The 14,922-nt window shown below is 37.2% G+C and overlaps 1 protein-coding gene across 1 annotated transcript in view; it reads left to right on the top strand.

The window, feature by feature from the left end:
- Nucleotides 1-14,922, top strand: part of TDRD9 (tudor domain containing 9) — a 68,876-nt gene that overhangs the window by 52,197 nt on the left and 1,757 nt on the right. The window contains exons 23-35 of the mRNA XM_066188914.1: nucleotides 1,273-1,373; nucleotides 1,983-2,156; nucleotides 3,444-3,555; nucleotides 5,007-5,219; nucleotides 6,174-6,263; nucleotides 7,486-7,746; nucleotides 8,186-8,335; nucleotides 9,390-9,460; nucleotides 9,815-9,924; nucleotides 10,096-10,189; nucleotides 10,833-10,971; nucleotides 12,097-12,206; nucleotides 14,526-14,604. Coding sequence (XP_066045011.1) covers nucleotides 1,273-1,373; nucleotides 1,983-2,156; nucleotides 3,444-3,555; nucleotides 5,007-5,219; nucleotides 6,174-6,263; nucleotides 7,486-7,746; nucleotides 8,186-8,335; nucleotides 9,390-9,460; nucleotides 9,815-9,924; nucleotides 10,096-10,189; nucleotides 10,833-10,971; nucleotides 12,097-12,206; nucleotides 14,526-14,604 — 1,704 coding nt within the window. The remainder of the gene's footprint in view (nucleotides 1-1,272; nucleotides 1,374-1,982; nucleotides 2,157-3,443; nucleotides 3,556-5,006; nucleotides 5,220-6,173; nucleotides 6,264-7,485; nucleotides 7,747-8,185; nucleotides 8,336-9,389; nucleotides 9,461-9,814; nucleotides 9,925-10,095; nucleotides 10,190-10,832; nucleotides 10,972-12,096; nucleotides 12,207-14,525; nucleotides 14,605-14,922) is intronic.

The raw sequence follows: 14,922 nt of genomic DNA on the forward strand, positions 1-14,922 counted from the left end.
AGTCAGAAAATCTTGTTGATGAGGAATTTTTCTGTGCTCCATACTACTGAAAGATATTGAAGCAAAATATCACACTAGACTCAATCTTGTGGAATAAAGACTAGTCTTGCCACAGCAGCATTAATTAATATTAAATTGGTAGATTTAAAGAGCTACTTTAAATGTATTTAACTCTTGATCTGCTCATACATCAACTGCTTGTTACCTTGAAAGAAGTAGTAGCTGCTGTGTTGTCATCAGTGTAAATGATCATCTTGGGCACAAATGCTGCAAGTTCCTCAAGCTCTCACTTGGAGAGATTCTTACAGCCATATGCTACTCCTCATGGTGTGCTGAAGATCTGAAAGACAATTAAACCTCCCACTGTCTGGTCTCTAAATTATCTTTCCTTGAGGCAGTTTCCGCAGTCTAACCTAGACCATGGTTTTGACCAGCAACTGGTATCATTGCGGTAACTTCGAGGCACAGGAACATTGTGAAAAAACAATCTGTTTTCTCCTGTCTAAAGTTGTAAGAGCCAAAGAAAAGGATAGACAGTTGCATAGGCTCTGAAAAACAGTTCAAAGTCTCAAAGTTGGAACTTGCTAATTAGGAGTTCACAATTCTGTATTAAATCAAGATCTCCTATAAGATATTATTAAGAACAAGTTAGTGAAATGGACATGTGACTTCAGTTGCACGTTAATAGTTGTGAAAGCTTACACTGGAGTCACTCCTCTACACAAGGAAGACCAGGAGATGGCTCTGTCATCCCTAAGAGGTGTGTATCCATGTGAGAGAGCTTTCCAGTTGTGCAAGCTGTCCCACCATAGCTCAGTAATTGAGTATGTGATAATTCTGCCAGGATATCAGGAGCTGTAGGTCCTTCAGTTTCCCAGGCTATGCACATTGTACGGGATATAGTTCCCAGTTGTGGAAAAAGAATCATAGCACTCCAGTGTTCTTCTGTTACAAGCAAAATCAAGAGACACTGGACAGCTTTTTGGAACAAATAGCAGATTAATATATATAATTAAAAATTAAATTGCCTAATTTATAGTTTATCTTCTGATTTGAAGGAGTAGGGCATTATTAGCAGCAAAACGGTGCTTTTTATTGTCTTTTGAGATTCTTGAATGTACTATAGTATCCAGCACTTTTAGAATTTGTTGCAGTTCAGATTGTACATAATTATTGCCGCTCAAGTTAAGGAGAAAGCTGGCTATTTGGGTGAACTTGAAAATGCATTAAAGCAATTGAATGTATCCAAATTTAGCTTCTTTATCTTAACAGCTGAAGAACATTCCTTCCTATGGATATATCTACCATAAGCAGTTGCAGTCACTGCTTAGACAGTGTGGGCAGGTAAAATCTATTTCCTACAATGGATCAAGGTGAGTGTAAAATAAAGTGTCCTAACTTATGTAACTTATCCTCAGTTACAAATGCAGTAACTGCTTTCTTTTTCAGTGATGTACTGACAAATTCAGTTATTTCCTTTCTCTTTGGAATCTGTAACTTACTTCTAATGTATTGGTTAGAGTTAAAAAGGTGGTTTTGAAGTCTGATGTACATTGGTTGGAATAACATTAGATAAGCTAGCTGGGGTAGAGCCTTCTTGTTTGTCTCTTCTGTTCTCTAACAGTGGGCCTTAATTGCACCTCATCTGTCTGTATTTATTTCTGTCTGTTATGCTGAATTTAGCTCATTTATACAGTCTGATGGCTTTTTTGAGCTGATAATCTGACTAACTTCAGCCTATGGCTGCCCAAAGTTGATTCATGTACCCCTTCCTATTCCTTTTCCAACCTTTAATGCCTTCCTTATTCACATATATTTTCACATCTTACTTGCATTAAATTTGCGATGTGCTGGTGACAATGTTAGGAAGTTTTCTTACCACCATCATGATAGTTAAAGTTTTAAGATATGTAAAAGCAGTAGGCAGAGTCTGTGAGGAACCTGCCTTTTACTGTCTTTTTTTTTCTTTTTCTTGTAAACAGGGCTTTTGTGGAGTTCTCCCGTAATCCGAGGGAGGTTTTCCAGGTCCTTCCTGGAGTATACCTGGCAATCAAGATGTCCCAGCTGAAGATTCCTTTTGAGCTGTGTGTTCATTATCCAGAGGATATCACAAAACAAGTGCAAGGTGCAGCAGGTGCAAGTTTGGAATTTCTAAGGTAATAATAAAATGTGTAATTGTAAAATGTGCTTCTTTGCAGTGAAATGAGGTTTGCTGGATGCAGTGAGAATTTCCTTGTGTGTATCACCATGGAAAAAAAGTTAGGTTCAAAAAACAGATACAGACTTTGTCTAAGCAGAATGTTTTTGCAGGGTTCAAAAGAGCAGGATAGTTTTAAATACTTCTTCATAGTTAAAGGTATTTTGTTGTTCAACAGAATTCAAAGTATACAGTTGTCTTCCCCCTGCCCTCCCCCCCCAAGGTTCTGTTCCATTTTCCTTTGGCATATGAAAATATGGATGTACACAGTTATTTCTGTTCATGATAGAGACAATATGGGGATTGCAGTAACCAAAAAAACCAAGGAGTAGCATTTAGTGACAAAAAAGAAAGGGAGAGGGACAGAGCTTAACAAAAGAAACTGTGGGGAAACATAAGGACATGAGGTATAACAACATAATAGGAAATAATGATGAGAAAATGCAATGTATTGAGTCTCTTTGGTCCACACCTGCTTTTGCTCAGAAAATCTAGCTTGTTTGTTTCAGTGTTTCTGTATACTGTGATTCTGAGCTTCAGGTCATATGAGCAACCTGATAAAATGGCATTCTGCCTAGCTCCTGATTAGTCTGCAGCCAGTTCAGCATTTTAAAATAAGAAATCTAGAATAGGAAGGCAGGAATGAACTAAGAAGGTTAAAGTACAGGTGAGTATTTTACTTCCAGTTGATTGTACTTAGCTTTTAATAAAATATTTTAGCACCTTTACTCTGCCCAAAACAGCACTTAAAATCTTTGTGAAAATTGGTTCTTGAGGAACTCAAGTCTCCTAGGCTGAAAGACATAATTTTAAAGTTCTTATATTTTATCAAATAAAGGGAATATTGTATATGTAGACATTAAAATTTCTCTATAAATATTAGCTGAATTTGTGTTTGTGTTTTTGTATACTCTATTTTAAAAAAATAAGCTTAGAAGAAAATGCATAGTGAAAAGCCTCACTATTTAACCCTAATTTTTTTTTTTAGTGAAGTGATGGCAGAGTTGTGTCCTGGAATGTATCTTTCTGTGTTTGGTTGTATTGCGGTTGAAACAGTTCCTCTGTAGTAATTTGGTTCTGTGTGGTCATTTTCAGTTCTAATCAAATTAATGTATTTTTAAATAAAAGTCGTTAAGTACATAAATGTGCTCTAGGGATACCTTGGGAAGCAAATGAAAGCAAAAAATCTCATCCTCTTGAGTTTTTCTTTGTCAGTGAAGTATTTAGCATCTTCATTCCATTTTAGAGTAAATGTGGACTGTCAGAAGCAGACAGTGGAGCCTGTGGAAATTTCATTTGGTGATATACAAAAGTCAAAGATGATCCCAAGTCGTTTTCTGTCCATCAGGGTAACAGAGGTAGGAATGTTCTGTGTCTGAAATACGTCATATCTAATAATTAGTACCTAGATAGCTTAGCAGAGATTAATATCTGAGAAGCTCATGTTAAAAATTGGGTACTGACAATGTTTTTGGTGCAGAGGTGTCTGTAAGAAACGTGGGGAATATTCTTGGTCTTATTTTCAGTAGTTCTTTGTTAAACAGTACTCACATGTTTGCACTTGACAAAATTCGTGGGATTTGCTGGCAGTAAATGCTAGCTGGAAGTAGACATAAATGTAAAGAGGATTAATGGAAGGGGTAAAATACTTGTGTAAACTATGAAAATGAGAATCAGAAGGTATTTTGGCCGTTTAGCTGGTTATTAACTGCTGGTTTTCTTCAGAAAATGTACATATGGGAAATGAGATGAATTCATGGTAGTATATGCTTGTTCAGAAAAATATCTCACGCACAGAAGTGTATTAGGGGAAAATTCTATGTATGTACAAATATTTCTGAAATCTGAAGCTGAGATTTTTAAATCTTGTTTTAGCTATCATCTTCATTAGTTGAGTAATAGTGATATATATATGCTGCTGAATAATAAAAACATTCAAATCACTGAGCTAGGGGAAATGATAAGATTGAAACAGCTCTTGTTAGTAGTGGCATAATTTGCAAGTGGAGAAAAGAATATTTTCCTCCTTTTATATTTAAAAAGGTGGAAAATATTTCATATATATATTCATACATTTTCATTTCCTTTTATTTCTTTATGTATAAAGAGTATTTATATTCTTATATAAAGAATATTTCTCCTCCTTTCTTCCAGCTACATTGCTTGGATGAAAAATGTTAATGAATGTGATGAGACCCGTTGCAATCACTTGGCTGTTTATGCCACTTCTTTTTTAATATATGAGATTTAGTGATTTTAAATAAAGGTGGTTTTTTATTACAGACATTCGGTAGAAAGTCTGAAATGGTTATATGAGTTTAGACACTTGAAAAGATGACTTACTTCATTTAATTGGCTTTAAATAAGTGTATATTCTCACCAGTTTCCTAAAGTGTGGCCCGTCATAACAGTGACAATGCTGATGTGCTGACACATGTAGCTCGCTGGTATTCTGTCACTGTTAAAAAAAGATGCACCAAATCTCTGCAGCTATCAACTGTCTACCTTGTATTTTCTGTATGTTAACTTGGTTTAGGAAAATGGAAGCAGTCTTTTCCTAATTTCCTGTATTTTAGTAATGCTTGTATTAGAATCTGTTTGAATGAAAAGTGTGCTGCAGTAGTGCAGAAAATAAACATTTTCAAAAAAACCCTGAATTATGAGACAGAAATGCTTCACTACATTGTTGCAGTGTGTGTGAACTGTTGTGTCAGGAGTAGGAGCACTTTCATGTATTCTGCTCAGATGTGGTTTGTATTTGATGTAGAATAATACGAAATCTCTCATTGTCTAATTTTTATACTTGCAGGTAGTAGAAGTTGGACACTTCTGGGGTTACAGGGCAGATGAAAAAAATATAGCTGTACTCCAGGCTCTAAGTGCTGAAATCGACTATCAGAACCTGATGGATTTGGCAGTGTCTCCCCGTGTAGATGTGCTTTGTCTGGCACCATTCACTTATCTGGGAAAGAAAGGATACTACAGAGCTCATGTTCTGTATATTCATGGGGATCTTGCTGAGGTAATGTGCTGTGTCATGTTGAATTGGTAGCATGTAATTGGGTTAACAATCTTGGTGCTTTTCTGCCTGTTTTTTCTAATTTATTTTTTCTGCAAATCACTCTGGCCAGAATAGACGAATTTGTTTCTTTCCCAGAACATGGGAATTTTTAATAATAAATTGACAAGCTCCTGCAGAATGAAGTAAAACAAAGACTAAAACTCCAGTGAGGTTTAGTGAATCTGAAAACATGGCGTTTTTTGGAGCGGTGTTTATGCTGCTGAGTTCTGTATCATTGGCAAATTCATCTGAATATTTTGGCTCTTTGTGCTGAGATGAGTGATGGAAATTAGTGCCACAGTTCAAGATTGGTATTGATTTTTTGGGCTAATACTTTTCAGCCGTTTTATGACAGACTTTTAAATTTTTTTAAGATTGGCCTTTGAATTTATTTCTTAACCTGTGTGGGTGTCACCACTATAGAGTTAATACTGAATATGGTAATGGTTTAAAGTCATGAAAAATGGTTGAATGTTAGTGCTAATGTCACCACTTTGTCATGATTTGAATTTATAAGCAGTCACTGAATACATGTGCACATTTGCTTAGCTAAAAGCAGTTGTTGATAGTATTGCTCACTGGAGAAGTGAGGTTACACAGATCTGAGTGTGGGGAGAGAATTTAAAGTCTTTCAGAGAAACTTGCCTTTTCTAGATTTAGTGGATTATTTGCATTACAAGTGAATATTTAGGCCAAGGGATCCGATAATAGATGTGATAAAATTTGACGTATTCTTTTTGACATGAATTTTTTTTCATTTGCATGCTTTCTAGACTTTGAATTTGCTTCCATCTGACTTGATAAGATTTGTGTTGTACTGTAATTTGTAAACTCAAGTTGTGACTTTACTTGCCACTAAAAGTAGCATTTTTAATGTGTTGGAATCTTTGCAGATACTCTTGATTCTTTTTCCAGGTTTTTTTTGTGGATTATGGCAATAGAACGGAAGTGCCTTTAAATAAATTAAAAGAGATTCCAAGCTGTCTTCAAGGGCATCCTTTCCAGGTAAGGGTGATGCTGTTGGCTGCAGCTTACTAGATATTTTGGTGTCTTGCCTAGCAAACAGTAGTGAACTTACAAGTCAGGATGCTTTTCAGAATAATACTTAAATAATATTTATTGTGCTGCTGGAAGTACTCACAAATCACCTTCACTAATAGGCAAGTGTTTTCCAGAGGTGTGTGTATTCACAGAGCAGAAATTCTTGTGTGTAATTGAGCTATGTTGTATTTAATTGTAGAGAAATTCTAATTTTGTGAAGCTGTGGGTTTTTTCATGCTGCTTTTCTGTTCTCTGAACTGCTGGCTTTCCTGGGATCTTTTCAGAATTCCCCTCAATGATTAAATACAAGTATTACAAATCTAGTGATCTTTTGACACAAATTAGAGGTATTTTGTAGCTAGTTTTTCAGAAATATTATTCTCTTGAGCTGTATTTACAAATAAAGTAACTATCCTTCAATTGTAATTCAGTTTTTCAGTGCTCACTCAAATATTTTTAAACTAATAGAAACAGTTGTTTCATACTAATTGTGTTCTCTGAAGCATTTACAATGATGAGAATGAGAAATGGACCAGCAGAAATAAGATTAGATCTTGACTGGGCTAATTTTGTTTGGTTTTCTTTGGTAATTGGCATGAAAAAACAATTCTGGCAAGAGGCATGCTTTTTGTGTATTTTCTACATACATACTGAATGAAAATGTATTTCTGCTTCAGGCCTGATCTTTTAGTGACTAGCTAGAAAAAACTGAGGGTTTCTGCTGTAAATTCATGTAAAGACATAATTATAGATAGTAATTGTGGACATGAGAACTTAATTACTCTTGCCTGCCAGGGATTGAAGAGCTGTAGGGGACTTACTTACAAAGTTTTCTGTTACCTTAGTTGAAAACAGTTGTAGACTGTAAGGTTTTTCTCCAGAGAAGACATCTCTGTGCTCCTAAGATTTCATTGTGAATAGTGAATTACTACCAAATTATCCTTTCTGCGCTGTTTGGTCTGATTCCATAGCAAGTGTTGAAGTGATATGAGCTGTCATGTGTTGGCAGTAATGGAGTAGGAATTCTGCCACTTGCTTTACAGCAGCCCTAGGAGTTAACATAATCCACCAGAATAATTGCGAAATAATTTGTAGTTATTAATTCAGACAGTTTGTTGAGAGAGTGAAACATTTCCTTGCTGATTCTCTAGTCAGGCGAGCGCTCTTTCCCACGTTTCTGCTCCAGGCTTTGGAGTTCAAGATCTGCAGGATGTGTCCCTCTGCCAGGTCTCTGGTGTGTGGGGAGCGCTGGAGCTGCAGTGCCAGCCAGAGATTTGCCTCTCTGGTCAGCGGCTGCACTCTGCTCGTGGAGGTTTATTCCCTGGTGCACGGGGTGCTGCACGTGGACGTTTTCCGTCACTCGGGCCGCAGGGGCCTGGTGAACATCCGCGATGTGCTCGTCGAGGAGTGCCACGCTCAGCTGGCAGAGGAGTCACACGAGTCACAAGTATGTACGGACTGAGCTGCTGCTGCTGCTTTTCTTGCTCTTAATTTATTTCAGTTCTGGCTGTCCTGAGAAGCTGAGCTGCAGCTTGACTAGTGGCAAGGTTAATACTTGACTGGGGCAGTGTATTTTTATGTGTGTGCATAATGCATATCAAGCTGTTGGCCGAAAGCATTGCTGCTTTGAGACCCCTTCTGGAACAGATGTTTCCTGGGAAATTATTTCCTCAGTTGAACTGTTCCACTCTTACTTCAAACTCTGAAAAACTGTAACTGCTTCATAGTTTTAACTCTCTGCCATTTTGATGTTTTATATAATCTGAAAGGTCATCAGAACATTGTTTTTTGCTTTGTATGCGAGTATTTCCTTGTGTAGGACCTTCTTTGTAAAATTTTTGAAGAAATAATTGTTCAAGGCTTTTAACACTTCCATTATTGTGTAGCTAAGCCATGATTTGCTCAAGGAATTATTTTTGGACAAAGCAAAGGAAGAAAACAAAATGCCTGTATCTGCAAGACAGGAGGAAAAGCATCTCATTGAAAAATTGTTGAACTGTTTTTCTGAAAAGAAATCTGATGCACCAACCCGTAAGGTAACTTGAGTGGTGGTTTTGGCCTGTCATCACATGACCCTGCTTCTCACATTGTTAGAATGGGGATGGGGACTGAAAATACCATAAATAGCAAAGCTCTATTTCATGCTGTTTGACTTTCTGTTGGTAGAAAGCCCCATAGTGTGACCATTGTTTCAGACTGGTCTGCTGCAGCTTTGAACGGAGTTTTGAACTACTGCCTGAGAGCTGTGATCCTGCTCTTCTAATATATCTAAGGCAGCACTTTGAACTCATGCAGAACAGAGATAAAATTGAACAGCTGAATGCAGTGTTTCCATACATGGTAGTCTTCATTATATACGCCGCAGCGAAAAAGCAGGTTTACAACCCTGTCAGTTTTTCAGAAAATCTGAACATGTTTTTTACCATGCACAGTGTTTCATTCTTCATCAGCTAGTGATAGGTAAGCAGCTAGGATAGGCAAAGCAGTGAGCACTCCAGTAACTGATGGTAATGGTGCCTTTCCTCTGCCAGTGCCAAACTCAGAAATGTGTTTTGAGGTATCTAGTCACTACTAAGTTGGAATATAAAACAGGAAAGTGTTTCTTCTGTTCTGCACTGTGATTTCAAGTTAGGCCTCATCTACATTCTGATTATTTTCCCATTTCAGACCTGACAAAATTTCAGGCTTTGAAGCACCTAATAAGCTCCATTTATCCACAGGAATAATCCTGTTTAACTGCCCACTTTATAAAGTGAGATAGTGTCAAGATTAAAGACCACATCACGTAAATAAAATTACCTGATTTTCTTAAATCATCTATGAAGTCTGAACTTGTGGTTTTTTTATCCAGAGGAAAGACATGAATCTGCAGCACCTGTGAAAACAGATAATTTTAGTTAAGGTGACTCAACAAGCAAAGTTTGCTTTAGATAAGTGAAATGAAAATGCTGTCTTACCAATTTAGCAACTCAGTGTTGCTTAGTACGTGCTGGAATGTGTTTGGCTTTAATTTATAAAGCATTTAGATTTGAAGAAATCCAGGTGCTGGCTAACTAGAATGTCATTTGTCTCTCTCCCTTTTTTTTGAAGGTGACAGTTGTTGGTCCATATACTCCTTACCAGCTGAAATGCTACAGTCTGACCAAAATATCCCAATTCAGGTATGAGAAGACTTTTACTGTGAAGTACAGTCATGTTCTTACCTGTTATTTTCAATAAATAGGCAAAAACCACCTAGTTATGCTTACAGATCTTTTCTGAATTTTTATGCATTGAAAATAATGAAGGAGTCAAGCCTGAACTGCGTTTAATACACACATTGTAGCTATTTAAAATCTTAGAGTAGTTTTAAGGTGTATTATTGTCTCACAGAGAAATTATTTATTAACTGTCATTTAAATCTGCTGACAGTAAGCAGCTGTTTTGAGTTTGTGTCGTGAATTTAAAATGCTTTTTTTCTATTTACATGTTTTTATGAGTTTTGGAGTTTCTTATTGAAAATGTTTCTTCCCCAGAAATGTTTTCGTACATAAGGACAGCATAAACTCCATTGTTGTCCATGATGGTGCAGAAGACCCCTTTCAGCAGCTCTTGGTTGCCACTGATGTAGCAGTAACTGCAAATGGTAATGACTAAAGAAAATGTTTACATGGTTTCTCTAGACTGCTGGTTTTATATGAGTAGTTTTGTGAGTAAATATGTCGCTGTAGTTCCGTGTTACATCTTTTTGAGGTTTCATTTTCATGAAATACTCCTTAGAGTTATTTGAATTTATTTTTTTTTCTGTTGATACCAGGATGTGTGGTTTTAAGGGAAACATCTTTGATGCCTCCTATTCATGGCCTGCTTGCCCTCCTCAGTATGCTGTTTGCTCCTGCAATAGAACTCAGGTATTTGTGCATTTTAAAGTGGTGGTTCTTCTATTATTTTCTTTGGGATCCTCACAAGTTTTTGACAGATATTATTTATTTGCTTTCAGCATTTTATATTATTCTCTTCCTGGTATTTTTTAAATGAGTTTTAGTATAGTATGTAGGTTAAATAACTTGTTCATGTACTTACTGATTGGTGCTGCAGAGTCTCCTCTCATGATAAGACATTTCAGCTCCTGACAGTTGTGCTGGAAGCCTGGGAAGGTGGAATGTAAACGGGAAGTGTTAAATCTACATGAGGAGAGGAACTTGGATAATTTCTGTAAAAGCTGAGCTCTGGCAGTGGCATTACTGTTGTGTTTTCTTGAATTTCTGGTATTTGTAGACTGTCATTTCAAAACAGTGAAGCTTGCTTTTCTTTATTTTGCTTATGTATGATTTTTTGATAAGTTTTGTGAGTATATGTTTTTATAACCAGAACTTCAGTTTTGTTTCATCATTGCGTATTTTAAAAATCAGTATGACTGAGTGTGAATGCCTCTCAGTTGTTTTAGCTTCTTTCAAACACGTGTCTTGCTTTGCATGACTTAGACAAATTCATTTATGTCTATAAGAGTTTAGTTCCTTCATCTCTTGGTGAAACTCCTTTCTTTTCATGTAGAGTTGATAAAAGTGGGAAGTATTTCACTGGTGTTCTGTGTGGTTTGGGTTGGAGTGAGACATCTGGGGCTCCACTGCTTCCAGCGAATGATATGGAGGTGACATTTGATGTGCATTTTGGACTGGAAGACATAACAGAGGTAAAACTTGCATAAGAATTTTCACTACAGTAGGAATTGAGTAGATTTCCACAGATGCTCAGTGCATCTGAGCTTGTTAACTCTTACTGTTAATAGAAAAGCTTGTTTGGACTGTGGGCTTTGGGGTTTTTGTAGTTTTGTTTGTTTGTTGAGTTTTGCTTTGGTTTTGTTTGTTTGGGTTTTTGATGTACTCCCTTTTCATAATTTTGGATTTTTATCAGGAGAAGCAGTTGCCCCCTGTGTACACTTGGAACAAATAAGATACTGCAGAATGTTACACACTTTTCAAAATATAACCATCAATTTTGCACTAACCAGAAGTCAGTACTTACTTGTTTTGTTCTTAGGATTGTCATGGCTTTTACTGACAAGCAGAGCACTGCTGCCTTGCAGGCTTCAGTTTGATTTTACAGCTCTGATAAATCATCTGTATTGAGCTACATCTCAGAGCAGATCAGCCAAACAAACAATAAAGCCCCTGCTTTCCTCATTACTGCCTTTTGCAGCTCAGAGAGTGAGGAGGTCTGTCAGAAGGAAGCATGTGCATAACCTATGCAGTGGCTGTGTTTGACACGTGCCTGGGACAGTGAAGGACATGCCCTGGTTAGGTCTGTGTGTGAAGCAGGTGCTTGGAGTGGTTCCTGGAGGTTTTCCAAGGACACAATGGACATGCTGGTGCACATATCTGTGAGCTGTTATTTTCTGAAAGCACTGAGTTGGTGTGATGGCTGTCCGCATGATTCCTTAGCCAGAGTGGTAACACCAAGCTGTTGGACATGGGAAAAATTATGGACAGAGGGAGAAAACGCTTAAAACTCTCACAGAAGGAATTCTGTGTTGGAAAAAGTCCAGGCAAGTGGTAGCCTGTATGTTTTATGGCATATCTGAGTAACCTTAAAAGTTGTGATACCAGGTGGCTGAAATACTAACATCACTGACCACCAGAGGTGCAACTACAGAGAGAAGCATTTCTGAAGCTTCAGATGTTTTTACTTACGCAAATAATATTCCAGTTGAACTTCAATGATGTGCATGCTATGACCAACTTCATGTCAATGTAATATGATACAGACCTTGTTTGTGCTGGTTTAAAGTGCTTTATATTCTGTAACTGGTGCTTTACAGATAAACGGTCTGAGGACAGCCATGAATAAGCTGCTCTGTGAGCACGCAGTGTGTTTTGGACAAGAGCAAGTGGCACAGCTGCAGGAGAATATTCGTCAGAAACTTCTATGGTAATAATTTTGTAGAAATAAGAACTTCTGATTCACAGTCTCAGCAAAAATGAGTGATTGCTTGAAGCATGGCTCAGATTAGGCTTTGGAAAAATAATATATGCTGTCATTTAATGATGCATTTCATTTACTTTGGTTATTTATAAAGCAGTATGCTAAACAACCTTAGACTTCTTGTGGAAGCACTGGTTCTTCAAGGAAGCCCGATCCCTTACGAGTCATAAAACCTAGACTGTAAAACCTGTTCTGCAGGATATCAGCTCTTAATGTATCCTTGTTTTCTGCACCCAGGACAAAGCTAATGGAGTCCTATGGCATAACAGTGGAGAAAGATTTAGAATTCTTTCTTCCTGTACATTAAATTGGAATCATGTGTGCTGCTTTTCCTCCCTCAGCAGACCTGTGCAGAATAGGTGTTGGCCAAGTGAATTGGTAGTCCCAGGCAAATTTAGGAGCTGAAGTAAGGTCACCTGCCTTTTTTCCCAGCCAGCCTCCCTTCTTGTAAGTGAAGCAGTGTTTCTGAAAAGACTATTGTGATTCAGTGCAGCCAGCCTGGAGAATTTTACAGCTTGTAGTTTGGGTGAAGGAGTGCAGTGAACTATCCCCAGGAACAACTCCTCCTGTCTTTCCCTGCTGAGCATAATGTGTTTGTACACTCAGCATGAGTTTTAGTGCTATCTGTATCATCAGGAGAATTTTCTTATCCTGATCTGGCTCTTGACTAAACCATCTTAAAAAGAGCTCTGGTCCAGAGTCTGTAACATAAGTTTTACCAGCCTCATCTCTAAGAAAAGTGACCTTCTTTTTTTCCAGTAGAACTTTGCTGAAGTAACTGCATGATGTCAGAGGCAGTTCATTGTGCTGATAAAGATCAGGGTTACACAGGGTAACCCTGGGTTATCAGAATGATAATCAGAGCAGCTGGTCATGCTGATTTTTCAGGTGTTCCTGGGTTTTGAAAGTACCTGCTCTCATATATGTGGGAAAAAAACCTATTAAATTGCCTTAGGTTAAAAGCAAGCACCCATACTTCCTATTTCCAAAACTCCAAATAAAATTCAGGTGTATTCCATAGTAAATTAACAAGTCATCCTTAGCTTTTGAGGCCCTAGAAATGAAATTAAAAGAGCACAAGCAATAGAGAAGTCAAAGAACGTGGATAGGCAGAAAGCGGCAAAGCCACAACCCCTGTCTGGAGGTGACTGTGACAGTAACAGCTCATGCTGGGACATCAACACTAACATGCTAAATTGAAGGCACTAAAATGTCACTGCTGTTTGTTCAGACATGTGAATACTTACAACAGTTTGGGCACCTATTTTGGGCTGATTGTTCAGACATCTGCAGCCAGCTGGGAGGGGAAGGGTCAGACCTTGGCACAGGTCCTGGGCACTGATCTGTTCCCAGCTCAGTCAGCGCCGACTGCCTGACTCGGTCACTCTCGTCAGCCCCAGGCTTGTCTGTCTCCAGGATTTTATACCTTCCTGTGGCAGCCTTTTCTCTCCTGGAATTTTTGTACATTTGTTGGTTGTCTTCCAACCATCCTGCAGATATTTTTACTTAAAATTTTATTTTATATTATTTTTGTATGTTTTTATTTGAAGGAATAAACAGTCTGATTATTTTAATGATTTCTTCTTTTCCCTTGTGTAAAATCTTTCTTGGTTCTGAATTTTTTTTTTTCCAATTGTACTTTCTGTGTTTTGGAAAAAAACATTTATTAATTCCGGTATGTAGGTAAAAATTTAGCCTGAACAGTCTTTCATAACTGTTTTCCATTTTTCAAAAGCTAATTGTATTTACAAAATGTCATCACTACTTAAGACTAAAATCAGTTTTTGAAAAACACATCTAGACAGAATTAATTAATGTCTACTACTGTTGTATTTTGCACAGCTTGAGGAAATAACTGGAGCAGACAGACAATCTATAGTAATTGAGTTGTCATGCAAAACAAAATACCCTAAAAATAGCTGTATTATACATTCTAGTGAGTAAGCATACATAAAATGTAAGGAATAAATTACAGTTGCAAATTTTAGTGCTTTGTAAAAAAAGAATCATATTATTTTCTTTAGAAGAAAATACATTCTGATATATGATCCATCCCTGTGAAAATTTATCTTTTGACTTACTCCACTGGATGGGCAAAGTACAGACAAGTGAACAAATCAGACTAGATTAAGAGGGAAAATATAAGATTCCCTTCAGCACAGACACCTTGTAAATACCTGGTTGTATCTCATATAAAAAATCCTTTGTCTTTATAATTAACCAAATACGAGTGTATTTCATAAGGCTGTATTCATGTAATTTCAGTTTAATCTGCAAATCAAAGCCTCGAGACATAATTGGTCCTACCTGGTATGAGAAGCCATATGCATGGAATCAGATAAAGGTATAAATTTTAAAGTTCTGGGGGGTTTTTGTTTTGGTTTTGGTGGTCTTTTTTGTGGGTTTTTTGTTTTGTGGTTGTTTTTTGGGATGGGGTTATTTGTTTGTTTGGGGTTTTTTGTTTTTTGGGTTTTTTTTTTTTTTTTAAGGAGTTTGAGTACTCCACTACAGTTAGTTAAGAGTGGGTTGAAAGGGAGAACTTCTGTGGTTATTGAATTTGAAAATACTGAAAGCACTGTAGGGTTAAATTTTGAAGTACAAGAACTTTTATTTATGTAATCACTTAGGGCTGTTGATGCCCTGTTTTTGTAGTCTGTTTAGT

Source organism: Chamaea fasciata, unplaced genomic scaffold (genome assembly GCF_029207755.1).
Source record: "Chamaea fasciata isolate MVZ Bird 193981 ecotype frontalis unplaced genomic scaffold, bChaFas1.0.hap1 SCAF_7, whole genome shotgun sequence".
Lineage (NCBI taxonomy): Eukaryota > Metazoa > Chordata > Aves > Passeriformes > Sylviidae > Chamaea > Chamaea fasciata.